Consider the following 25,896-nt stretch of genomic DNA (forward strand, 5'->3'; position numbering starts at 1 on the left):
ATGGCCATATCAGCATGTTAGTTACACACATCTTGATCAACCAAGAAGCATAAAGAGAATATAGTTGCAATTGAGCTCTCACAGTGCATAAAATGCTTTGTATAATATACAGGAAAGCACTTTGAAACTACCTATATGCTATTTAGGTGACAATGACAGCTAAAATTTGGCTCATATCCTGTCACTCCTCTAGTAACTTAACACCCATCAAGTACTTACCCAAAATTAGGAAAAAGTCATTCTTTTTCTTGCCTCCCATTCTTACTTTATCTTCTGAAATAGGTGATCTAGCCTCTTGCAGACTTCTTATAGAATGAGGATCCATTTAACTGACTGGAGAGTTGGACAGAACCTCTCACTCTTTTAACCACGATAACCTTGGGAAGGAGCCCTTGCATTCAAGGCAAAGAAGGTTGTCATCACATCCCTGGCTCTCATTCATTTGCAATTAGGGAAGTTTGAGGGAGACTGACATCTCCCACATGGCTGGTTGGGTATCTCTTTTTAGACCTAACTCTTCCTATAAATAAGTCCAGAGTCAAGCAGGATTTAAGTGGAGGAAGTGGTAGGAAACTTATGCTGTCGTTGGACCCAAGCCATGCTCACCAATTTACCATTACCATTAATGTTAATCTTTTCCCCAATCTGACTTCTTTATGTTTCAATTGGTCAAGGACCTGTAGAGACAGAGGACTAAGAACAATTCAGCTATCAGATTATATTTTTTGTTCAGTTTCTACCTCATTCATCTATGCTATAAGCAGTGATGAGCAGTAATGGAATCTTTCTCAACCATGTCACTTCAGAACCTAACAAACTCGTAGGTGCCTAATATGTGGTGATAGATTGTTTGCAGATAAAGCGATTCCCATGGAACGTTTACCCTGACTAACTTCAGAATAGAGCCTGATCTTAAAGATCAATCCCCAGAACTTGCTTTTGAACCTGTAACTTGATTTCTAACACAGGATTTTCAGTTCCTGTGTTCTCAAATTCAGGGCAAACATTCTATAAAGTAGTAATGTTTTCTTTCTCACATGCCATTTTTACTTTCTGGGCTGGGTGGTGAAGCTCTTCCTGTTCCTGCTTAAAATAGAACTTTCCAAATGAGTCTGTCATGAATGACTTAGCTTCCTGCCACACCTGACTCCTGGTGGGGACATGTGGGTTCATCAAGGCTAAGCTTCACAAATCATCTGAGTTTCTTGTGAAAAAAGGCAGGTTTTTATTTAGTAGGTGAAGACTGAAATTCTACATTTCTAACAACTCTCCAAGGATGCCCATTCTACCAATTTGAGGGCCATCCTGTAAGTAGCAAGGGGTTAGATGACCCGCTTCACAAACAATATCATCCATTCTTTAAACATTATTTAATTCTACTATGTGCCAAACACTGGGATAAGATACTAAAGAGAAACGTAACCTAATCCTGACTCATAAGAAGCCCAGAGTCTAATATGGCAGCAAACATACAAATAAATGCTATAAATGATGTCCATTTAGAGAATGAAAACACAAGCCACAGAAAATAGTTGCACAAGCCATATTTGATAAAAGATTTTTATCCAAACTATACAAATAACTCTTAAAACTCAACAATAAACAGACAAGCAACCCAATTAAAAAAATGGGCAAAAGACCTGAATAGATACCTCACCAAGAAGATACATGGATAGCAAATAAGAATATAAAAAGATGATCAACATCATATGTTAATAGGAAATTGCAAACTAAGAAAAACAGATATTACTATACACCTATTAAAATGGACAAAATCCAGAACACTGACAATACCAAATGCTGATGAGGATGTGGAGGGACAGGAACTCTTATTCATTGCTAATGGGAATGCAGAATGGTACAGCCACTTTGGAAAACATTTTGACAGTTTCTTACAAAACTAAACATACTCTTACCATATGACCCAGCAATCATGTTCCTTGGTATTTGCTCAAAACTGATCAAATAAACCACATATACCGAACTGGCCTCTATACTGGGAAACCTGATTTAAATGATCTGGGGTGTTTTTCAATGGTGAAAATTGTAGAGCCTATATTCTGGATCTTCTGAATGAGAATTTCTTAGTGCTAGGAGTTGGTAATCTGAAGTTTATCAAGTTCTGGAGGCTGTTTTTAAGTACCATTAGGCTTGAGAATCACTTTTCTACTTCATGTCCACGCATTTTTTTTAGTACAAAAGCCAATACCAAATTGATTCCAAATAAGTTGTAATAACTTTATTATTCATTACCTTATTATTAGTGAAATAAGCTACGCAAATAATACTGAAATAGATTTATTTGGGAAATACATATATAATTCTGACATTTTATTAAGAAGCAATAAAAACATGGTTTGGAATTTTGGCAGCATGGTACAAATGTAAGAATAAATCATTGTAGAGGTAAAATCATTATGAACATTATCTTTACTATAAGACAAACTAAGAATATCCTAAACAATAGACAAAAATATTTTGTTGCTTAAATTTAAGAAAATTATGAAGGAACTGTTCAGCTGTGTGTTTATCTGATCAGCGCAGCTAAATGTATCCTCCCCATACTTCCTGTTTCTATATTTAAGAATACCGCAAACAGTTATTCTAATATATCTTTTGTACGTAGTTGCTTATAAATGCAGCTTGGTTGAAAGAGCCTACCTAGAACCAGTTGCTCAAAATTCCAGGTATGGCACTATCATACTGGCTTGATAACAGTGAGTCTAAAGCAATACCCACAATCCCAATCTAAGGAGCAAAATCTTAATGCCAGTGTTGTTCCAGAAGAAAAGCTCCACCACAAACTCCCAGTTTTATCTTTATGGGATAAAAAACTTTATGGGATATCATACTCCCATCGCCATAATTTCAAACACTATTTTCATACATTTTCTGTAATGATCCATTTTTTCTAGTATTCTGAACTTTTTAGGAAACTGAAACAATTTTGTCAGTTTCTCTTTTTACCATTTCTGTAAGTCACTTAGTTTTCCTTCTATACACACACACACACACACACACACACACACACCACATTCATTTGTGCAGCAGCTCACCTATTTGTTCAAATGGATCCCAACCTTTGCTGTCCACTTTGTATGAGGTGTACTGCCTTATTTAGTAGCAGCACCTGAGAATCCTAATAGCCTCAAGGTGTTGAATAAAGTTGTAGGCTATTTTTGAAATAATTAGACTCAAGTACTCTGGAAATTCAGAAACTTTGAAACCATCTCCTCTTGCTGGACTCAAGTGGCTGCAACTACAGTATTTTAAAATGAATTGTTATGAAGCCGTACCACTTTGCTTTGTATGATTTGCCCTGATTCCTTAGTAAGAAGAGCAGCAAGATACAGAAGTGCTTAATGAAAGTATGGCGACCTGTTTTGGCCAACTAAATATTCCAGACTTTTCGCTATTCCATTAACTGTGCTTTTCATTTGCTATCAGGTTAGCCATGACGCAGTTTAAGCTATCAGTCTGCACTTGCTGGATGATACTTATTTTCACTAATTTTTATATTTATTTAGACAACCCCAAGTATATTAGTTTAGCAGCATTACATCACATTTATATACATTAGTCCATGTGACCCAAACACTGAGTCACAACTTTGTTTATAAACGCACCACACATCAATAGCTCCATCACTACCTATGTTTGCTTAGCAGTGTAACAGGGTAGATAAAACCATTTGTCAGGGATGGGCAACATCTACTCTACATTAGTTGGTGTATTCCACATCTTAATTGCACCATTTATCCTTCCCATTCTTTTCTTATATCAAGTCTAAAATGATTTCTTCTTTACATTTAAGAAACCCCAGTATGAGATGGACAGAGGAAAATTTCTCATCATGGAAGAATGACCAGAAATAAGCATACCATCGTTACTTTGTTGATGGTTAGTTAGTCAAATTGGGACATTCTTTCTTTGTCAAGAGAGTGTAGTGAACTAATCCAGATAACACAAATCTCTCTTGCCTACATGTGTCTCTTATCCTCCAAAAAATATACTAACTTTGTACATTGGGTAAAATGTAGCTAAGTTTAAATGTTCTACTACCCTGCTACTCATAATACCAGTCAGTTTTGGAGAGAAGGGTTTTTGTGTTGTTCAAGGCTATAATATAAAAAAGTTCCCTTGCAGTATTTTGGGAGAAATTTTAGTCACTTGTCCTATGGACCCTTAAGACCCAAGCACCAACATGAACCTCCTTGAAGTGAAACTTCTCAGGTCAAGGAATATTATTGGACATTTTGTTGGGCTCAGATAATGGTGTTGACATGCTGATCATTCAGTGATCACTGTTGGAGATCAAGATCGAATTTAATTCCTCACACATATGGCTGCATATTCTGTAGGTGCTTCTTTCACATTCCTTGCTTGTCTTGGGTTTATTCCAGGGACAGAATGGTTCAGGGAGGCATAAACAATGCTCTGTTTGTTTTCCTCCAGACATGGGTTAGAATAAACTTCAGACTCTTCCTGGACCTTGAACCAGGGGTCATTATCATAAGTACAAGTTTCTGATGGCAGGGTTTGGGGATTTTGCCTGGTTCCCACTTCAGTTTGCTCACTCCTAAAGGGCTGGGGAATATCAACCTATAAGAGAAAAAAAGATTGTTTTAACTACCACCTAAGGATGTGATAGTGCATACAATTAGCAAACTATAAGTAGATGCTAAATTGAGTTAATACACCAACAGAGATAATTTACTCTTCCTCACTTTTGCTGCTGACACCTACAACTGTAGCAGATTCTCACTTGTTGAAAGATGAAAGGCTTAGAACCACTGTGTTCCTCCCAAGTAGTTATTTTGTGCTCTTACTAGTCACTTTTGAAGTCACAGAACATTTCTAGCTCTACAAGAACCTTACCTGGTAAAAATGAAGATACCATTTTAATGCTAAGAGGTGTTATTTCAATTTTTAAATACCAGTTTTGTCAGTCAATTTATGTTCTTGAAGTTTGGCCTAACTCCTTGAAGGCATGAAGTCCACTGTCTTTGACAGTCTACATGCCTTGTCAGGTTCTTTGTCGTCCTCATTTTGTATGTGAAGTAGTACATCTCCTACCCCTCCTTGGCAGAATTCTACCACAAGTTATTGTCTGGCCCTATCCCGAGAAGCTAAGCATTAGCTGCTGAGTATCCTGCTTCCCTCTGATGAGGTGGCTGCCCAGAAAATAACACTAAGGCTGAATGATTGAACGAAGCAGGAATCACTTTACCCTCCCCAGTCTCTTGACTCAGCTGAAAAGTGCCCAACCTCCACTCGAAGGAGCCTGGTTAAAGTCTCCAGAGAAGCGCTGAAGAATAAAACTGTCACATGACCTAATAAGTAGCCATAAATCCTCAATATATCAACAAGATCCTTGTTGTACTTTTACAATATATATGTCTGTCAACTCCCTTGTCCCTGTCAACTCTGTCTCCCTTCCCAAAAGATGGCTGGTTTCCATGGAAACCTTAATTAAAATGAATGAGGTTAAAGAAAACATGGTGCTCTGTGGCTGACTGTATCCCGTGGCACCTCAGCCAAGTGGGTAGATGCCACAAGCTGGTGTGCCACACTGTGGTTGATAGAGATGACAAACACCAAAGCAGCTATCCTACTCTATATTTGTATGGCATTTTGCAGTTTACAAAGCACTTTAAAAAAATACACAGCTCAGTGTTTTTTAGTATACCCTCCAGGGACCATTGTGGAATAAGACGAGAACCTTGGCTTTTATATGTACCTGCCATGTTTTTACCAGTTCCTTTCTCTCCTTTGGATTTCTATTCCACCGGTTCCAGTGCAAGTCCCTTCCTAAGAAAGCTTTAGTCTCAAAGATTTAATATTACACCACTTTATTTTCTGAAATGTTGGCCAACTCAAATGGCACAAAGCTCTGAGTTCCTGTGAAAGACACAGACATCTTAAAACAAAATTCCCGAATAATTACACACACACAGAATCCCTCTTGAATTCAACTTCAGATCATAAATAATTTGTCCAGCCTACACAGGAAGAACTATGACTACATTTTAACCAACCTGGGCTTAATTTAACAAGGAACTATTTAGATTATCATTTTAAATGGTTTCATAGATCTCAGTCCTGCTGGTAACAGAATGTAGTTCATTGGTGTTCACTACAGGAAGTAAGAAAACAACATTTAAGAAAATTTTCCTGCTTGAAGAAACAAAACCTTAGCACCCAACACAATGTTGCCTATTGCCGCTTACTAAAAACTTAATATGAGTTCAAAGTTGAATGCATTTGGTTTGATTTAAAAGTGGGCAACCTGGTGGGGATGCTGAGTGTCACTTAATATTATATGTAAAATTATTGGTGATATCTGCCTTTGGCACTTCTGGAACTTTTGAGAAGGTTACTACATCTTTATCTCTACCCTTCAACCCTGAAACATGCACTCACACACAAAGCTCCTTTACAGTACCTTAATTATGACTATTTGCTTTTAACTAAAGAACTTCATAAAATGTTTTCAGAAATGTATTGCCTCAGCTTGCTTTTTTTTTTTTTTGAGTTCCAATATTTACACAACATTGAACCCAAAAGAAAAAGCCTAATTTTATATTCCAAGAACTTGTAGGAAAACTTGGCCCTGCCTCCAAAATGCCCTAGGCTTTGCCTGGGAGGTCTCTTCCTTGATGAGCCCACACACATTATGAAAGACTTTTGCATAACAACTTTTCCCGGTCAGGCTTCTTTATCTGCTGGTGATCTAGGAAGAAATCACACATTATTTTATGAGATAATTTATGGTTCATTCTTTCATTAACTCTCAACTCTTTTCCAGAAAGACTTTAAGGTATTTTTTGTGAGAATAAATGAATAGCCTGAGGTTACATAACAGGCCAAGAGCAGAGCCAAGGTTTATATAATCCACTCTGACTTTTCTACTTCTGGTCTGCACTGCCACTCATGCCTTTCCAAAAGGCCACTTATTATGAGTCTTGTTAATCCTGAAGAATCTTTGCTGCAGATGGAGGTAAATGTAAAATAAACACATTTTTTTAAAGCAAGTCGATATACGGAGAGCATTTGGACAGTTCCTGGCACAGGGTGAGTGTTACATAGCCTTATTAAATTTAAAATAATATATTAAGATGAACATGGTATAACATAGATTGCATTTGTTTTAACAAATACATAGAACATACCAGGTTAATTTCCCTTCCTGCTGTATCAGAAGGCTTCTTTTGTTCTGCTGGGATTGAAAAAGAAAAATAAGAAACCAAGAAGAGTGAAGAACAACACAAAATTCTTCCCCAATTCCCTGTAAGTTGAGGTTGTGGTAAGAATATGGGTTCTGGAATCTGATTGCTAGGTTGAAATTCAGTGTCTAGAGCAGAGGTGGGATGCCTCCCCACCCATGTCCACCCACTTGCATGGCATGGCAGTGTTATTACTAGTTTTGGCTTGTTTATTTGCTGTGACCAGCAAGGCACATACGCCTCAGTTTGTGTGCATTCATGCTGCTCCTTTTGTTCACTGGTTCTTTACTTCTTACTCCAGAGAGTCCTACAGCATATCCAAGAGGAAGGGGCAGGATCTAGTACATCACTTTAAACACGCTGGAGATCCTTGTGCTGGGGATACGCTATACTCGATGCAGACACACTGCTATCCCCTCACCTACAGAGGCCAGGATCTCCTCCGGCCCAGTTCACTCCAGATGTGGTAGGTCAAAGGATTTATCCCTGCCTCTTTTTCTACAGTTTTCTGAAGCAGCCTCAATAAAGATGGTGAAAGCTGGGGAAGGACCATGGCAAGAGTCTTGGAGTTGCAGATGTGAAGTTAGGGTTACAGAGGATTCCCTCAGTATTCTGAGAAGGTTCTGGGCTCCGGAAGTCCTTACCACAAAACACCAGAAGTACTTTTGCCCAGACAAAGCTTTCTCTTGTGGCAGAAATAAAGGATGCTCTGTCTAGCTTCATTTCTATAGCTACACTGCAGCTTCGAGTGTGGCAAATGGTGGGAGGAGATGGCAGAGGGAACAGTAAAGACAGAGAGAGAGCTGGGGTGTTTCGGATTAGAGCGACATCAGCATTCTCCACACATCTCTCTCTTACTCTGATTAAGTGTCTGCTCATGACTCTGAAGGAATTCGTAGAAAAGCAGAAAGGAATTGCTTCTAAGATGTCACACCTCTCCCATCCTAGCCAAGCCCACATTTTTCAAGTGCATTAATTTTGGGTGATGGTTCAGTTCAGGCGCGTGTTTATGATGGCATCAGAAAGTACAGACATAGGAATTTCCTTTGGGGACATTTGGTCTTCGTTTAGACAAGGGTGTGTATGATTGGCATGATGTGGTGTGGCTGTGAAAAAGAGAATGAGACTAATTCAAATTAGACATGTTGACCTGAGAGATTATTTTAAACCTCCCTTTCAATACCCTTAAAGTTTAGAAGAGCTGCTTGTCCCATTAACTTAAGATTGACACAAGTAGAATGGGTAAGTCCCAGCCATGTGCCCTCCTCATCACAACCCCTGCCTAGAGCACGGTGCTGTGGGGGCCGTGTCTCACCATGACTGGAAGGGACCTGAATTAATCCATCTGTCTTTTTGGTGGAAGGATGAGTTGTCCCCGAGGAAATCATTATCCGTGGTTCCTCACAGAATATTGGGAAAGAAAACAACAGGAACCAACTAAAAATTAATCAGCTCTAGTAACTGAACCCCAAATGTGTGGCACATAGCAACAGATGGAAGATGGAACCCACCTTGGTGCCTTCTAAGGCAGCAGAATAGGTAGAAACAGGTAATGAGCAGAAGCAATGCCCCCAAAGGAAGCAAACTATAAAGCATCCATTGTCTATCATCCGTCATTTCTGTGGAGGGTGGTCCTGAGGCACTGGTTGTATCTGAAATGTGAGTTAATGCTAAAGACAGTTAGGAAATTGGAGATATAATAGGATCGGTAATACCTTCTGCACTGTCACAACTTAAATGAAGGAGATTTCCAGCTGATGCTTCTCTTTCTCTTCCAGAAGCCTTCCCCAAGAACCCTGGGCCTCAGTGTTCTCACCCACCTCTTGCTTTATTGATGAGCATATGTGGGTGGCTCTGGGTTATAATTCATCTTTTGTAAGAATTTTTTATTCTGCTAGGGTTAATCCCCTCTAAAACAATACCCAAAACAGCTCTCAGCAAGCACTTCACCAAGCTCTTTCATTGACATCGTCTTACTTAACTCTCATATTCATTCCTAAAGGAAAGTAAGGAAGCCATTATTTTTATCCAGTTTCATGCCTTGATAAAAGTGTTATTGTTCCAAGACTTGCCCAAGGTCAGATAGCTAGTGAGTTGCTGTTGGGACTTAAGCCAACATGTTTCTGATACTAAATTCCAGTTCCTTTAACACAAAGGCTGTTTGTCGTCTCATAACTCCCCGGGATCTCCAAATACTAAGTATTTTTCTTATCTCAAGATACCTTTGTTATCACCAAATACGCTTTGCTGGGCATACAGCCAGTGCTCGTTGTTAACGATCAATGTTAACATGCATTAAGGTTCTGTTTGTCCGTGCTAGGTTGCAACTCACCGACGAGTCATGAAACAATTTAATAGAGCACAAAAAAATTAGAAACATGAATTGCAGCAGAAGAGAAAACTAACAGAATGCATCACACATCATTAATTTTGTATATATGTTAAATTTTTTATGCAGGAAATTTTTATTTCTAAATATATTAACATCATTATCCATTTGCTTCCACACGTGCTTGGCTTGTAAAGGTGGTCAGGAGATACTGAGGCTGGGCAAACAGTGGTTATGTAATTCAGACTGGTAAGAAACCCTGCATTGTTTATGCTGCAGCTGCTGCCCGGGCAAGGACAGCCGCCAAGTCATTACCAATGATGACAGACACAGCTGTCTGGGGGAAGGCTATGAATAGAAATAGGGACAAAAGTTCCCACAGAGATAACCAAATACGAACAAATCCACTCAGTTAGGAAAATCCAACTTTTATTATTTCTCCGACCACCAAATAATCTAGTTTCCTTAATTTTATCCGACTAGTTTGATACTTACTTATCAGAGGGTATTCTGAATTATTTCTAGTCCATTCTGAAATAGAAAATCAAGATAAAGAAGTGAAATTGGTTGTAAAAACAATACTCAGGCGTGTCCAGAGTCAGAGCTAATATCTGAAGGGATGCCCGCATTTACACACCAACAGAACCCAGTAACCCAGCTCACGGGAATTTGCACAATTGGCAAATCATCACCTGAGGATCACGGACACAAAATAAGTCTCTGGGTTTATTTTGAGGCTTGAAGAAAGACTGTACATACAAGACAAACTTTGTCTGGTTTGATTCCCTCTTCCCCATTACTTAAGTATAAAGATAGAATACAGCCTGTGTGACACCTTCCAGCTTGGAAAAACAAGATATTCATTCAGCAGGTGCTCCAAGTGAGTGTGGAGAGCCACAAGGAAAGGATGCTTCTGATGACATGCTGAGTATCATTCTGAAACAGATGGTGCCTCCCACTTCCTGCCCACTCATTCTACCCCCACTTTTCTGCTGAGAGGATGACAACCTGCCCTTGTGAATTTCCTAATGGGGGACTGACCAAGGGCAAGTTGGGGAGGATGGAGCTGCAGGTCAATGTACATTCCAGTGACTGTTTCCCAGCTGTCAACTTTTCTCCTGGAGCTTTGCTTTGCAAAGCGTTTTTTCTTCATTCTGGGAGAATATTGCTTTCCCAATAGCATCCAAGCCCTGACTCTGCCACGGCCCTGTTCTTACATGGACCAACTCTTTTTTTCTTTTTTTTTTTTTACATGGGCCAATTCTTAACTTGACCATAAAAAGAAAAGGAGAGTCAGATACGAAAACAGGAAAATTCCCAATAGCCCCTAAAAGAGATATTTCAAGGGGAGAAAATGAAATATTTTTTATCATACTTTGATGTTGTTTTTATGAAAAGCATCATCCTTAAATATAATTTCAGATTATATTTTTCTCCTTCAGTACTCAATTCACGGAGTATTCCCAGGTACAGAAGGAAAAGGAATTTTTCTTTGACTTTTTCCCTATTATGTTTGTTTTCATCACTTCATGAAAGGAAAATACGTGCCCAGTTCAAAGCCAATTCTGAAATAATTCATTTGGAAGCAAGGATGACCCAGAAAAATATGACACAGTTTCTGCTTCCCAGGACACTTTAATTCTTCATGAGATAAAGAACATTTCCACACATTACTACAGTACAAGGAATTGTCTGATAAACAAGAGGCACAGAGCTTAAATGACATGAAATATGCTAGAAAAGAGAAATCACTTCGCTTAGGGTGAACCCTGGAAGGCTTCATTAAGAACTGGGAAATGAGCTGGGCTTGACAGGAAGGGCAGAATTGTGGTGGGTGGAGGCAGATGAATGGGTTCCCTATGAAAGGTGAGAGGACATGGTGAAGACATGCAATGGCAGGTAGGGCTGTTGGGCTGGAGCAGAGACTCAAAGTGGAGTCTAGAAACAATCCAGAAAGGCAGGTGGGCATGGACTGTGGGAGGCCTTGAATACTGGTTAAATGCGAGCCCAACATTGGAAACCCTGAGGATGCTCTGCCAAAGACTCAATAGAGGAGTGGCATGATGGAAGAAATTTATTAGGCAAATTAAGTGTATTCGGAAGATATTTGGCTGAAATGGACCAAAATAGGAAACACTAAAGCCACAGAGTCCATACGGCTGATTGGAATATTTAGAAGGAAGATAATGACGGTTTGAGATGCTCACGAAGCTAGAGCAGGGAGGCAATCCCAGACTGAAGGTTGCTGACAGACAAGAGTAGAAGGCCAAAGAAAAGTCCTGGGGAATCCCCTTGGTCAGGAGCATTAGTTCACAAAGTGATAAGAAAGGTAGGAGAGTACGAAATTAGGCGAATAGAAATCTCCAAAGGAAAACTTAAAAGGCCCTTCATGTCTCCTATGTAGTTTTCCCTCTCACCACTCCATCTTCACCTCTCCTCTCCAGTATGATCCTAACAAGCGCATCCCCCCAGGACACAGGGATCACAGGGATGGAGGGAGAAGCTGCCCCTCTTGCTTTTCTTCTCTTCAGCCCTCTCCTCCCCAAGGGAGACAGATTGTCGATCCTAATTTTAGCCCCAACTTGATTCCTAGAACAGGCACATTTACCACTTTACAAACTGTGCAACCATCTGTAGTGGCCATGGAATGACCCCAATATGGGACAGAGGAGACACAGTAATACCCCTGGGACACTTCCATGTCAGAAGTATTTATTGGCTTGCCCCTGACACTGGTTGAATTCCTCTCTCTTGTACAGAAGGGTATTGGTTCCCATGAAGGAAAAGAGAATTACACAAGAAGGCAGCTTTTCCAAGGAATGTGATCTCAATGCCACTGCATTTAATTTTATTATACATTATATTAACGTACATTATATAAATAATCTAATAGCATTCAATTATTGTATATTTCATCATGTAATTAATATCCTGGGAGTAATGTTTTGCAAGTTTGGCTTATTTTTATCATTTGTTTTGCCAGTTAAAAAATTAATGCTTCTTTAAAAATTCAATATCTCATTATGTGAATTAATAGTGCAATTTTCTCCAGAAAGCATTCTTTCCATAATCTTCAGTATAAGCTTCTCCAGATTATTAACGGCAATTGTTTCACTTTGCATAGATTATGTCATTTAATTCATTTAAGAATTATAAAGAAATATTTATTGAGTGCCTACCATGTGCTATACACTATGCCTTCTATTTGTAGAGAAGCAAAGATGTTTAAGATACAGCTTCCTTTCCAAAGAGGTTTATAAGCCATTGCATGGATATTCGCTGGCAATTAGCATTGTCTTTGACCCCACATTTGCAAAAGCAGAGTCTCTAACTCTGCCATAAATCCCTTCTACACTTCTATGCTTCATAATAGAGGGTTGCAGCTAGCTCTAGAGTACTGTGCATTCCCTTACTAGGCTGCTTTCAGAGGTCTTAAAGTTATTTAAAAGATATTAAAGGGATTTAAATGGATTCCTTCATTGGGCTACTTTAAGGGAGTTAAAAGACTGACTCCAAAGTGTGCATATAAAGTAATAAATTAATTTTTTAAAAACACAGTGTATGCATTCAAGTGAATGGTGTCCACAGAAGAAGTAACTGCCTAAGTCTGCATGTAGATTTCAGACATGCTGCAGTGCACCAAAGCTCTTTGAAATTTCTCTTTTGTAATAATCTTCAAGGTCAGTTTATGGGCCACAAAACAAGCTCCATCTCATTTCTTTTAATTAAAGGGTGCTCTTCTTTGATCCAAGTATTTTTTTATCTTGGTGAAATACATATTAACATTACTATTATTATTTTAATCACCGAGAGCATACAGTTCAGTGGTATTTAAGATATTCACAGTTGTGCAACCATCACCACTATCTAGTTTCAGAACATTTTCGTCATCCCCAAAGGAAATTCCTTACACATTAAGTAGTTACTCCCCATTACCCCTTTCTACCAGTTCCTGGCAACCATTAATTACTTTCTTTCTCTATGGATTTTTTCTATTCTGGGTATTTCATATAAACTGTCATACAGTAGTAATCTTTTTGTGTCTGACTTTTTTTATTTTATTTTTTTTATTTTTTTTTTAAAGATTTTATTTATTTATTTGAGAGAGAGAGAATGAGAGACAGAGAGCACGAGCGGGAAGAGGGTCAGAGGGAGAAGCAGACCCCCCGCTGAGCAGGGAGCCCGATGCGGGACTCGATCCCGGGACTCCAGAATCATGACCTGAGCTGAAGGCAGTCGCTTAACCAATTGAGCCACCCAGGCGCCCCTGTGTCTGACTTCTTTTAATTAGCACTATGTTTTTGAAGTTCATCTATTTTGTAACATATATCAGTACCTCATTCCTTTTTATGTCTGAATAATATTCCATTGTATGGATATAACACACTTTCTTTACCTATTTATCAGTTGATGAACACTTGGATTGTTTCCATTTCTTGGTTTTTGTGAATAGTGCTGCTATAAGTATTCAAGTACAAGTTTTAATGTGGACATATACTTTCATTTCACTTGGATATTACTGGGTCTTGTGGCAACTATGTTTAACCTTTTTAAGAAAGGTTGCCAGACCTTTTCCAAAGCAGCTTAATCATTTTACATTCCCACCAGTGCTGGTATAAGGGTTTCAATTTGTCCACATCTTTGCCAACACTTGTAATTTTCCATTTAAAGTAAAATTCTAGGAATCCTAGTGGGTGTAATGTGGTGTCTCATTGCGATTTTGATTTGCATTCCCCTAATGACTAATGACATTGAGCATTCCTTCATGTGCTTATTGGCCATTTATATATTTTCTTTGAAGAAATGTCTATTCAGTCTTTTGCCCATTTTAATTTGGTTGCTTGTCTGTTTGTTGTTGAGTTGTAAGACTTCTTTATATATTATGGGTACTAGTCCCTTATCAGATATATGATTTGCAAATATTTTCTTACATTCCATAGGTTGTCTTTTCATTCTTTCCATAGTGTCCTTTGATGTATAAAAGTTTTTAATTTTTATGAAATACAATTTATTTATTTATGTATTTATGCTTTTGATGTCACAAAAAATTGACAAATCCAAGATCATGAAGATCTACTTCTATGTTTTCCTTAGGGAAACATAGTATTAAAATTTTATGCAAGCATATATTTTATTGTTTTCATTCTTATATTAAATATTTGATCCATTTTTACTTATTTTTGTATGTTGTGTGAAGTAGAGGTCCAAATTCATTCTTTGGCAATGGCTATCCAATTGTCTCAGCACCATTTAATGAAGAAACTATCCTTTTCCCATTTTAATGGTCCCAGCAGCCTTGTTAAAAGTCAACTGGTCATCTCATTGTGGTTTTGATTTATATTTCCCTGATGATGAGTGATGTTGAGCATTTTTTCATGTGTCTGTTAGCCATTTGTATGTCTTCTTTAAAGAAATGTCTATTCATGTCTTCTGCCCATTTCTTAACTGGATTATTAATTTTTTGGGTGTTGAGTTGGTAAGTTCTTTATAGATTTTGGATACTAACCCTTTATCAGATATGTCACTTGCAAATGTCTTCTCCCAATTCCTAGGGTGCCTTTTAGTTTTGTTGAGTTTCTTTTGTTGTACAGAAGCATTTTATCTTAAACTACCTCACACCTGTCAGAATGGCTAAAATTAAAAACTCAGGAAACAACAGATGTTGGTGAGGATGCAAAGAAAGAGGAACCCTCCTACACTGTTGGTGGGAATGCAAACTGGTGCAGCCACTCTGGAAAACAGTATAGAGGTTCCTCAAAAAGTTAAAAATAGAACTACCCTACATCCCAGCAATCACACTACTAGGTATTTATCCAAAGGATACAAAAATTCTGATCAAAGGGTGTCCACTGACTGATGAATGGTTAAAGAAGATGTGGTATATATATAATGGAATATTACTCAGCCATCAAAAAGAATGAAATCTTTCCATTTGCAATGATGTGGATGGAACGAGAGTGAAAAGTCAGTCAGAGAAAGACAAATACCATATGATTTCATTCATATGTGGAATTTAAGAAACAAAACAGATGAACATCAGGGAAGGGAAGAAAAAATAAAATAAGGTAAAAATAGGGAGGCAAACCATTAGAGACTCTTGACTACAGAGAACAGGCTGAGGGTTACTGGAGTGGAAGTGGGGGGGATGGGTTAAATGGATGATGTACATTAAGGAGGACACTTGTTGTGATAAGCACTAGGTGTTATATGAAAGTGATAAATCACTAAATTCTACTCCTGAAACTAATACTACACTATATGGTAACTACCTTGAACTTAAATAAAATCTTGGAAGAAAAAAAAAATGTCAATTGGCCAAAGATGTATGGATTTATTCTGGCTCTTAATTTTATTCTATTGATCTGTATATATATCTTTTGCCAGTACCACACTGTTTTGATTATTGTAGTTTTATAGCAAATTTTTAAATGAAGGAGTGTGAATCCTCCAACTTTGCTTTTCTTTTGCAAGTTTTTTTTTTTTTTTTTTTTGGCTATTTGGGTCATTGCAACTGTATGTGAATTTTAGGATCAGCTTTTTCATCTATGCAAAAAAAAAAAAAGATTGTTGGGATTTTGATGGGAATTATATTGAACCTGTAGATCACCCTGGGAAATACTGCCATCTTAACAATTTTAAGTCTTCCAATGTGAATGGCATGTCTTTCCATTTATTTTTATCTTCTTTAATCTCTTTCAGCCATGTTTTGTTTAGTGTGTAAGTCTTAAACCGCCCAGGTAAATTTATTTTATTCTTTTTGAGGCTACTATAAATAGAATTGTTTTTTTAATTTCCTTTTCAGATTGTTCATTGCTATTGTATAGAAATACCATTGATTTTTTTTTAGCTGATCATACAACCTTGTTGATTTTATCTATTAACTCTACTAGCTTTTGTGGATTTTAGAAGTGAAACTATCTCTTCTTCCTTTCCAATTTGGATGCCTTTTATTTCTTTTTTCTTGCCTAAGTGTTCTGGCTAGAACCTCTAGTTCAGTGTTGAATAAAAGTGGCAAAAGCAGACAGCCTCTTCTTCCTGTTCTTTTTTTTTTTTTAAGATTTTTTTCTTTATTTATTTGAGATAGAGATAGAGAGAGAGAGAGAGCCAGCATGAGCAGGGGGAGGGGCAGAAGGAGAGGGAGAATCAGGCTGTGCAGGGAGCCCAATGTGGGGCTGGATGTGGGTTTGGATGTGGGGCTCAATCCCAGGACCCTGAGACCATGACCAGAGACAAATGCAGACGCTTAATCAACTGAGCCACCCAGGCTCCTCTTCTTCCTGTTCTGAGAGGAAAAGCTTTCACTCTTTTACCATGGAGTATGATGTGGGAGTTTCATAAATTAAACATATTCATTTATTTTCCTCTACTCTTCTCTGTTTGCTTTCTCTGTTTGTTTTATTCAGTTTGGTTTGGCCCAACTTAACCTCAACCTGTTCTCCTGATGTTTGAGCCTATTGAGGGCCTCTGGGAGAGACTGGGGAGGCAGCTAAAGCTATGAACATCCTCAAAATTCATCAGGGAGTCTGGTTTATTTGTGTGCAGTTTGTTCTCTGTGCAATCTATGAATTATTAACAAGTGTATAATTGTCTGAGCACCACAAATATAATTTCAAGGATTTATTATCAATAAAAGTTAAGGATTGGTAAGTAGAAGAAAAAATAAAAGGAAAAGAGGACAAAGAATAGAGAGCTGTCTACTACTATTGGTATTCACTTGGTAATTTTTTCCGTATTTCAGTGGCCTAGTATTGGATTTATCAAATAAATGCTATACCCTTTAAAGGCAAGAACAATAACTTTTATTATATTTTTTCTCTATTTTTCTCTACCTCACCCCAAAATTACACACACACTTGCTCACACAGATCACAATCTGAGGAGTGTGGCAACTTTCCGATTTACATGACTTCGGTGTGTAACATAAATGCTTGAGAATCTGGGTCCTCCTTTTCCTTAAAACATGATGAGAAAATATGAGATAGTCTTGGTGTAGAACTCACCTGTCACATTAATGGTTACTGAGTGGCTTTCAACAAGTCCAGATGAAAAATTTGCAGAACAGCGGTATGACCCAGTGTCACCAGGCAGCATGTGATTAAAATGCAGAATAAAAACTGAAATATTCTCATTTTCATTCCAGCTTGTGTATCCCTGAAGTTTATACCCAAGAGATAAACAGCTTTTTCCTTTGAGCTTGCACCAGATCACATTAGGTCTGTTAGTACAGTATTTCACAGGGCATTTCAGATCAAATGAATTCCCTGCTGAGACAGTGTATATGGAGTATCTCTTTACATACAGTTGTTCATTACATGATTTTTCCCCTGAAAGATGAAAACAAAATTAAAATCAAATATGCTCTAGAAAGACCAGATATTTGCCACTCAACAGATTCTGCCAAAGATTTCTCAAGTATGATTTTATAATTTTCCCAGATAACATTTTTTTTAAAAGATTTTATTTATTTATTTGACAGAGAGAGAGAGAGCTCACAAGCAGGGGGAGAGGCAGAGGGAGAAGCAGGCTCCCCACCAAGCAGGGAGCCCGACATGGGGTTCAATCTCAGGACCCTGGGGTTATGACCTGAGCTGAAGGCAGATACTTAACCGACTGAGCCACCCAGGTGCCCCCCCACCCAGATAACATTTTTCAGTATATTAACCCTTACTAGCAGAGTGTCTGGTACATAGTAGGCACACGATAAGTATTTGTTGAAAAAAATAATTTCCTCAATTGTTGAATAATTTCCTCAATTTCCAAAATATTACTGACATTTTTATTATTATAAAATGTTATTTTATTTTATTATTTTGTAGCTACTTCAATGGTAGCAAATAATAATAACAATTTTTGGTCAATAATTTATTATATTCCAGGGGCTGTTCAAAACACATTAAATAGGGATGCCTGGGTGGAGCTCAGTCAGTTAAGCGTCTGCCTTCAGCTTGGGTCGTGATCCTGGGGTCCTGGGATCAAGCCCCACATCGGGCTCCCTGCTCAGCAGGGAGTCTGCTTCTCCCTCCCCAGCCTGCCCGCCACTCATGCTTTCTCTCACCCCCTCTCTCTCTCAAATAAATAAAATCTTAAAAAAAACACTTTAAATATTTTAACCCATTTAATCTTCACAACAAAAAAATATATTATTATGACACCTATCTTACAGAGGTAGTAAAACATTTGCCTAGAGTTATATGCTAATAAATAGGGGAATCAAGACTCACACTCATACTAGAGTTCATTACTCTGTAAATCATTAACCATTACTCTGTTATTGTTTCTTGAGTAATAATCACATTTTCTATTACTAGCTCTGATATATTCCAATAAGTGGGAGAGAGGAACTTTTGTAGACAATTATTTCCCTATGATACTTGGCATTAGAAATATTCATTACTTGTTTCACAAAGGCTTTAGTGCTGCCTTGCAATTTTTTCCATGACTTTTTCTATGTAGGACACATGCAACTCAAGATAATTGTTGGAAGATAGGATGTTCTGACATAACATGAATGTTTTGTCTTCAAAGGGGGAGGAACAGCGATGCACCTCTTTTGGAAGTTCTGTCTTTTGGCCTAACATACAGGAAGTTGCCTCCTTTTGTTTTGGTGGGGAGAGCTTTTCCCTGGAAACAGATTTTCTGTTATCGTCTATGAACCTTCTGTTAGTAATTGTCAGTTGCATATAAAATCTGCAGCCAAGAAAAAAGAACTTTTAAAATGACCTATTACTATTGAGTAAGTTCTGTTACCCTTAACTTACCATGAAAGTATTTACTTGGAAACCTCAACATCTAGGATGTAACTGTGAACCAAGATACACGAAGAAGAATTATTCCCTAAACAAGCAAAATAGATATTGCAAGAACCCAAACTCATCTGACTTTATATATAATCTTTATAATTCCATTATCATTTCCTAATTAGCTTAGAGGGCATAATTGTGTTATATAATACAGAGTAATAACTATATTCATAATGAGAAGATTGAATCAACAAACAAAACCTTCAATAAGGCTTAATATATCTATTTTTTGAAACAAAGAAGAGCTCAATCCATTTTACAAAGAATTTCATCAGAAATGGTCATGTCAAAAAACATTTTGGCTCAAAAGGGGCAAACTTCAATTACTTAGAATGTATATTTATGTGGAAGTATTCATTCTTTGATATTTGTTGGATTATATTGTCCCTTTGGAGACTCATGCACATGAGCAAGAAAAATGGCACCAATTTATGACAACCCCTTAATTTTTTTGTATCAGTTACATCATGAGTGTACATAAATCATAGAATATTCTACTACTGAACTGACTGCCTGTGCTGGTAAAACAATAACTACAATCAGCCAGATTCCTTTTAGTTAAGAATGCTATAGTGGTTCATACCTTTTTGTTTTTCCATTAGAGCTAAGGTCTTGAGAGTGTTTTCTCTTTAAGTTCCTTTCCCTACATCCTTATGTTTGTTTGTTTGTTTTCTTGGCTGTCTTTCCCCCTTTTGAACTACCCTCTCAGCAATATATCCAATACATCCCCTTCATTAATTTCTTTCACTCATCTCCAAGCATTCTTCTGAACAGATGTATGTCTTACATCAGCATAACTGAGGTGATAGCCTAAACTAGCTTTTAAGGACAAAGCAGGCTAAGGGCAACTCGGATGTTGAGGTGAAAGACAGCTTTTGGCCCTGCCTTGCACACGCTGCTCTACTTAGCTGAATGTTCCACTTTATTTCTACACCCTTGCCGGCATAACCATTCTCATTTTAAGCTATTTCCTAACCTCCAAAAAACCTCTCAGTATAATTTCTGCTCACATCTCATCAACCTCTGTTCAGAAACCTGATTGAGTTTCCAGGAACCAGATTGAGAACTGTGGAGAACTTTCAGAAACTTGTGAATATTTTTATATTTATAAATGCATTGAAACCTCAAACAAGTTCACTTTAAGACTTACTAATTCAGTTGCTTCCAAAAATTCAAAATAAAAATGAAAGCAAACTAAAAGCCAATTTATAAGGATGAAGTTTTCAAAAACTTGAAGAGAAAGGGTAAGATAATTTACCAAAAGGAAGTGCCTAACAATATAACACCTGGATGTGGTTAGGCTTGCAACAAGAAAGCGAAGAGGCCAGAGGCTGAAAAGCCAAGTGAAACTCACATTTCCAGAACTCCATTCCTCCCCCTGAAGTTAATAAACTACCTCAGCCTCCTAACTTTGCTTTTCATATACCTGGATCTAGATAAGTCAGTCAGAGTTTATGGAGCCTAGAACTAACTCAGTGCCAACATTGTGGAAAACAACAAGATGGTTGTAGAAAAGGCCTTCCTGCCCTCAAGGAGCTTAGCATTTAATTGATGAGATGAGAGTAACTAACATAGCCACTGTCCCAGAATAAATTTACTATCTACCTTACCACTCTTTTTATCTTCAAATTCATCTGAGCTGAAAACAGGGCTCAGAGGGACCCTGGAAGTCCTTGTATGTTTGTTGTTGGGGGGGGGTATAGAAATAAATAAGACAAGGTATCTTCCTTCAAGGGGCTTGCTTTCCAATGGGAAGTAAAAATGCTTGACAGATGGGAGAATGAAATAACACTCTAAAGAGGTGCGGACTTTGTTTGGGTGTGCAGAGGATTAACCTCAGCTGGGACTATTGGGACAAGGCTTAATGGAAAAGTTATATTTGAGCTGAACAGTAGGGAACGAGTAACCCTTCGATAATCAGAGCAGTGAAAGGGACAGGGGAGGTATTTTAAGACTGAGCACATGGAAGGGCAAAGGCAGAGAAGGAGGAATCTCATGGCAGATTCAGGGAATTGATACACACTCGGATCATGGGTTTCTCACATAGTGACATGGAGACCACAGGTTGTTTCAGAATAAATGCAGTAAGCATTAAATGGGCCATGTTTAAACTCCACTTATTCACCATGAGAAAATACAGAGTCTGATTTTTCTGGGTTATTTATAAAAGTCATGTAAATACCTAAAAACTAGAATAACCGTTCAGACATGGTTGCTCAAATACTCTAAAATACTAACATATTGTGTGATGTTGAGAAAGCCACCCAGTCTCCCTGGACCTCAATCTCTGTAAAACAGGATGAAAACAGGAAAATCCTTACCCACCATCCTCCCCTACACAAACTCATCCACAACTTCACCTCCCTCAGTGTGTGACTGACACGATAAAACCAGCTCTAAGTCTATGTTGCCTTTCCATTTAGCCATCAGGCTGTCACCCAATGCTAGTAGCACAAGTGAACATCTCTTCTAGTCCCAGCCTATGTGGCTATGTGCATGGGGGGAGTGCACAGAGCAGGGGTAGGAGAGGAGGAGAGCCAGCTGATGGTCCTGACCACATCACTGACTCCCAGTGGCATTGTGGAAACATCACTGGGGTTCCTGCATATTCTTATCAGCAGGGTGAGGATCACTGGCTACCACATTGGCTGGACAGGGATTTTTCTTGAATGGGGGAATGAATAGATTAATGCAGTCTTGCCAACAGGCATTAAAAGTCATCAAGAGGACTCGCTCTTTGTTCAAAGAGCGTATTAACACTTCCCATCCCCTTGAGACTCAAACGGATGTTTGTAGCTCAGGAAAGCTACACAGAACTAAGTGGCACAATTTGAATTCTCTATCAGACATCCATGTTGACACTTCGCTCGTCCTGAATCACGCATGGCTGTTTCATGACATTCAGGAAATCAAAAGCTGTCCCCGGGGGGTTTGTCTTGTAAAAAAAGCATTTTCTAAACAGAGGTGAGGAACACAGTTGCTTTTGGATGGGATGTATCCGCCAACGTTAGTTGTTCCTGCTGTTATTCTCAAACATTCATAGCTAATGGTGGGGAATTTTCAATGTCAAAAATAATTCAAATAAACATATTCAGTAAAAGGATGAAACCTCTACCATCCTCTGGCTTTTGTATGATGAAGTATCTCTTTTTAAGTCACTAGAGGTTTCAGAAGACTTATAGTTTTTTTTTTTAAGATTGTATTTATTTATTCGAGAGGGAGAGAGAGATCTCCAGCGGGGTGAGGGGTGAAGGGAGAAGCAGACTCCCGCTGAGCAGGGAGCCCGATGCAGGGCTCAATCCCGGGACTCCAGGATCATAACCTGAGACGAAAGCAGACGCTTAACTGACTGAACCACCCAGGTGCCCTGGAAGACTTACATTTTATAAATCTTTATGAAAGCCATGACTGTGTATTATAGCATGCATATTCCATGACTAGGGTATACCTAGCATATTTGATGCCCAGAGTGCACCATTTCTAGCAACCCCCCTCCTCTATCTGGAAAAATGTTTTCAGAGATCATGAGTTGAAACGAACAATAAAATGGCCAGAAAAGAAATAAAGACAGTGAATATTTCCTTTCATTGAACTTCATACATAAAACCATGGAAGATAAAAAATGTTTAAAATATTAAAATCAAAAAGGGAAAAATGCACCAAATTCTTTAATAGTTTTGTAACTACTTAAACAGTATGAACTTTCATCCTTTAGTTACAGTCTGATACAGTAGTCCATATAAATAATTTTCTAGTAGCTAATAAATGAATTTTATTAAAACTGAAATTCTATAAAAGATACAATTTAGGCAATTACTAAATTGTACCACAAATGTGAAGTTTTATTTTGATTCATTCTTTAATTTTAAAACAACACTTTGAGGAGAACACATTTCAGTTGTATAGATATTATTCAGTAAAACATGAAGTTTTAAACTTCAAAACTACAGTTCATACCTGAAAACAAATTACACCATGCAGTTTGTCCTGTTTCACTCTTAGATTTTAAACAAATAAATATTCAAAGTGGTTGCATAGAATGAAAGCAATGAAATGGCTCACATTCTGTTTCTTTGGCTCCATAGTCACTGTGGTGTTGTTATTTATTTAAAATCTACTGTTAAAATGAAGAAATATGTAGGGGCTCAGGGATCAGAGACACAACACCTGAGCAAGCTCAGGTGATTCTGGACATTATAAATTTACTCATGAAATGAACACACGAATCTGTATGTGTGTCCAGAGCCAACTCTGTAACTGGGAAATTCTCTGACTTAGCTTTCGTGTAGAATGCAATGTTTATCAAAGGGGAAGTACTAAAAATGTGCTAATTTGAAACTTACATACATATCATTGAAACCCAGGAATAACTATAGTAATTATTTAGAATTTAGACCAAAGTTATTTTTGAGGGGAGGAGTATTTTATCGCTGATATTATTCAGAATTGCTGGTATGTGGTGATAATTAAAAGTAGCTCTATTTGTGACATGGCCAGAACCTGGGAGCCCTCTTGGTTTCTTTCCTCTTTCCTGTCCCATTCTAGCAGTCATCAAGTTAAATTGATTCAGCATCTAAAATGTCTTGCCAATTTGCTTCCATAAAACTGCCTTAATTTGGGTCTTATTTCCTTTCATGTGGATTATTGTCACAGCCCACCAACTAGTCTTCTACATTCCAACTTGGCCTTGTTCCCCTCCCCCCACCCCATTTATTCTCCACATCACTGTCACAGTTTTCATTCTCAAAATGAAAATCCAATAGAAGGATTTTGTGCCTTAAACCCTTCAGAGACTCTTCAATGCCTGCAGGAAATGTCCAGATTCCATCAAATAAAATTTAACCCCTACTTGCTTTTGCAAACTCACCCCACCCCCATCCTTCAGCAACCCAAGTCCACTGGACATCCCCCCACTCTGTGAGTGTCCCATGCTGTTCTATGTGACATGCAGCATTCCTTTATAATTAAATATGTGTTTATGCATCTGTCCTCCTATCAGGTCCATGACTTTCTTGATGAGATAGTACCTGTCTCTGCAGGACGAGGTGGGCTTAGTATGAAAGGAAGAAGGCCTGGGCGCCTGGGTGGCTCAGTTGGTTAAGCGACTGCCTTCGGCTCAGGTCATGATCCTGGAGTCCCAGGATCGAGTCCCGCATCGGGCTCCCTGCTCAGCAGGGAGTCTGCTTCTCCCTCTGACCCTCCCCCCTCTCGTGCTCTCTCCCCCATTCTCTCTCTCAAATGAATAAATAAAATCTTAAAAAAAAAAAAAAAAAAAAAGAAAGGAAGAAGGCCTGAAGTAGCCTGAGACTGAACAAAGAGAGCTCAGGAAGAGAAAAATTTTGTGTTCACAACTCTGACTAATGCTGTCTATGCACTAAGGAAGCAGAGCAGACACATCTGAGCTATTACAAAGGTGGCCTACAGGGCACTGAGGTGAAGAATGTATGCATCTCAACATACCCCATAGTGGTTAAGCTATAACCACTAAAGAAAAACTAGACCTTGCAAGTATACAGTGTGGGAAGGCCTGATTTATGTCCACTGAGGGGTGATATTCAAAATATTTAACAAGTGATACTCTGTGGTCATCCAGATACCTGGATCAGCCAATCAGAAAGATATGCCAGCCACAAATAACCCCACGGGCCAGTACCTTCCAGTTGAGCAAGTGTAGCTGCAGGTGTAAATACCATCAGGAGCCAGGGAGGGTAGGTAATTTGTGAAACCTATTAGCTCATAAAAAAAATAGCTTCATGATTATGAATCATATGTGAAGTACAATTATTTCTAATTTTTAAAGACCATGCACCTTGATTATAACTGTTACCACGAGGAAAATCCCAACTGAGATTCACTCTTGCTGCATTGAAAAATTCTTACACATGCATGGAAAGTTCAAAACGATTATATTTACTGAAAGAAATGAATGACTGTAATGAGTGCAGACTGCCTCGATTTGAGCTATGACAGAGTTAAACATAAAAGTGTCAATAGAAGATGTGGTCCATATATACAATGGAATATTACTCAGCCATCAGAAAGGATGAATACCGAACTTTTACATCAACATGGATGGGACTGGAGGAAATTATGCTAAGTGAAATAAGTCAAGCAGAGAAAGTCAATTATCATATGGTTTCACTTATTTGTGGAACATAAGGAATAGCATGGAGGACATTAGGAGAAGGAAGGGAAAAATGAAGGGGGGAAATCGGAGGGGGAGATGAACCATGAGAGACTATGGACTCTGAGAAACAAACTGAGGGTTCTAGAGGGGAGGGGGGTGGGAGGATGGGTGAGCCTGGTGATGGGTATTAAGGAGGGCACGTACTGCATGGAGCACTGGGTGTTATACGCAAACAATGAATCATGGATCACTACATCAAAAACTAATGATGTAATGTATGGTGAGTAACATAACATAATAAGATTAAATTAAATTAAAAAAGTGTCAATAAATAATTTTTGAAAACCCCAATGATCATGAAAGATGTAATACATCAATAATTTTCTGTGGTGTGAAGCAGGATTTCAGCTTCTG

General features: G+C 38.2%; 1 protein-coding gene and 1 long non-coding RNA gene across 5 annotated transcripts in view; one reads left to right on the forward strand and one right to left on the reverse strand.

Moving 5' to 3' along the window:
* Positions 1–2,282: 2,282 nt before the first annotated feature.
* The window catches only part of BTLA (B and T lymphocyte associated), a 31,616-nt gene continuing 8,002 nt past the window's right edge, over positions 2,283–25,896 (reverse strand). The window contains exons 2-6 of one of the 3 annotated variants that reach the window (XM_078065991.1): positions 17,556–17,879; positions 10,051–10,086; positions 8,738–8,878; positions 7,173–7,216; positions 2,283–4,602 (exon numbers count right to left, since the gene is read on the reverse strand). In XM_078065991.1, coding sequence (XP_077922117.1) covers positions 4,327–4,602; positions 7,173–7,216; positions 8,738–8,878; positions 10,051–10,086; positions 17,556–17,879 — 821 coding nt within the window. In that variant the 3' untranslated portion in view covers positions 2,283–4,326. Of the gene's footprint in view, positions 4,603–7,172; positions 7,220–8,737; positions 8,879–10,050; positions 10,087–17,555; positions 17,880–25,896 lie in introns of all 3 variants that reach the window. The other 2 variants (XM_036066610.2, XM_036066612.2) reach the window with 2 other exon arrangements.
* Positions 7,171–25,896, forward strand: part of LOC118519248 (uncharacterized) — a 34,275-nt gene continuing 15,549 nt past the window's right edge. For both annotated transcript variants that reach the window (XR_013445175.1, XR_004909072.2), the window contains exons 1-2: positions 7,171–7,290; positions 7,528–7,692. This is a non-coding gene — a long non-coding RNA (uncharacterized LOC118519248). The remainder of the gene's footprint in view (positions 7,291–7,527; positions 7,693–25,896) is intronic.

This window comes from Halichoerus grypus, chromosome 1, assembly GCF_964656455.1.
Source record: "Halichoerus grypus chromosome 1, mHalGry1.hap1.1, whole genome shotgun sequence".
Classification (NCBI taxonomy): Eukaryota; Metazoa; Chordata; class Mammalia; order Carnivora; family Phocidae; genus Halichoerus; species Halichoerus grypus.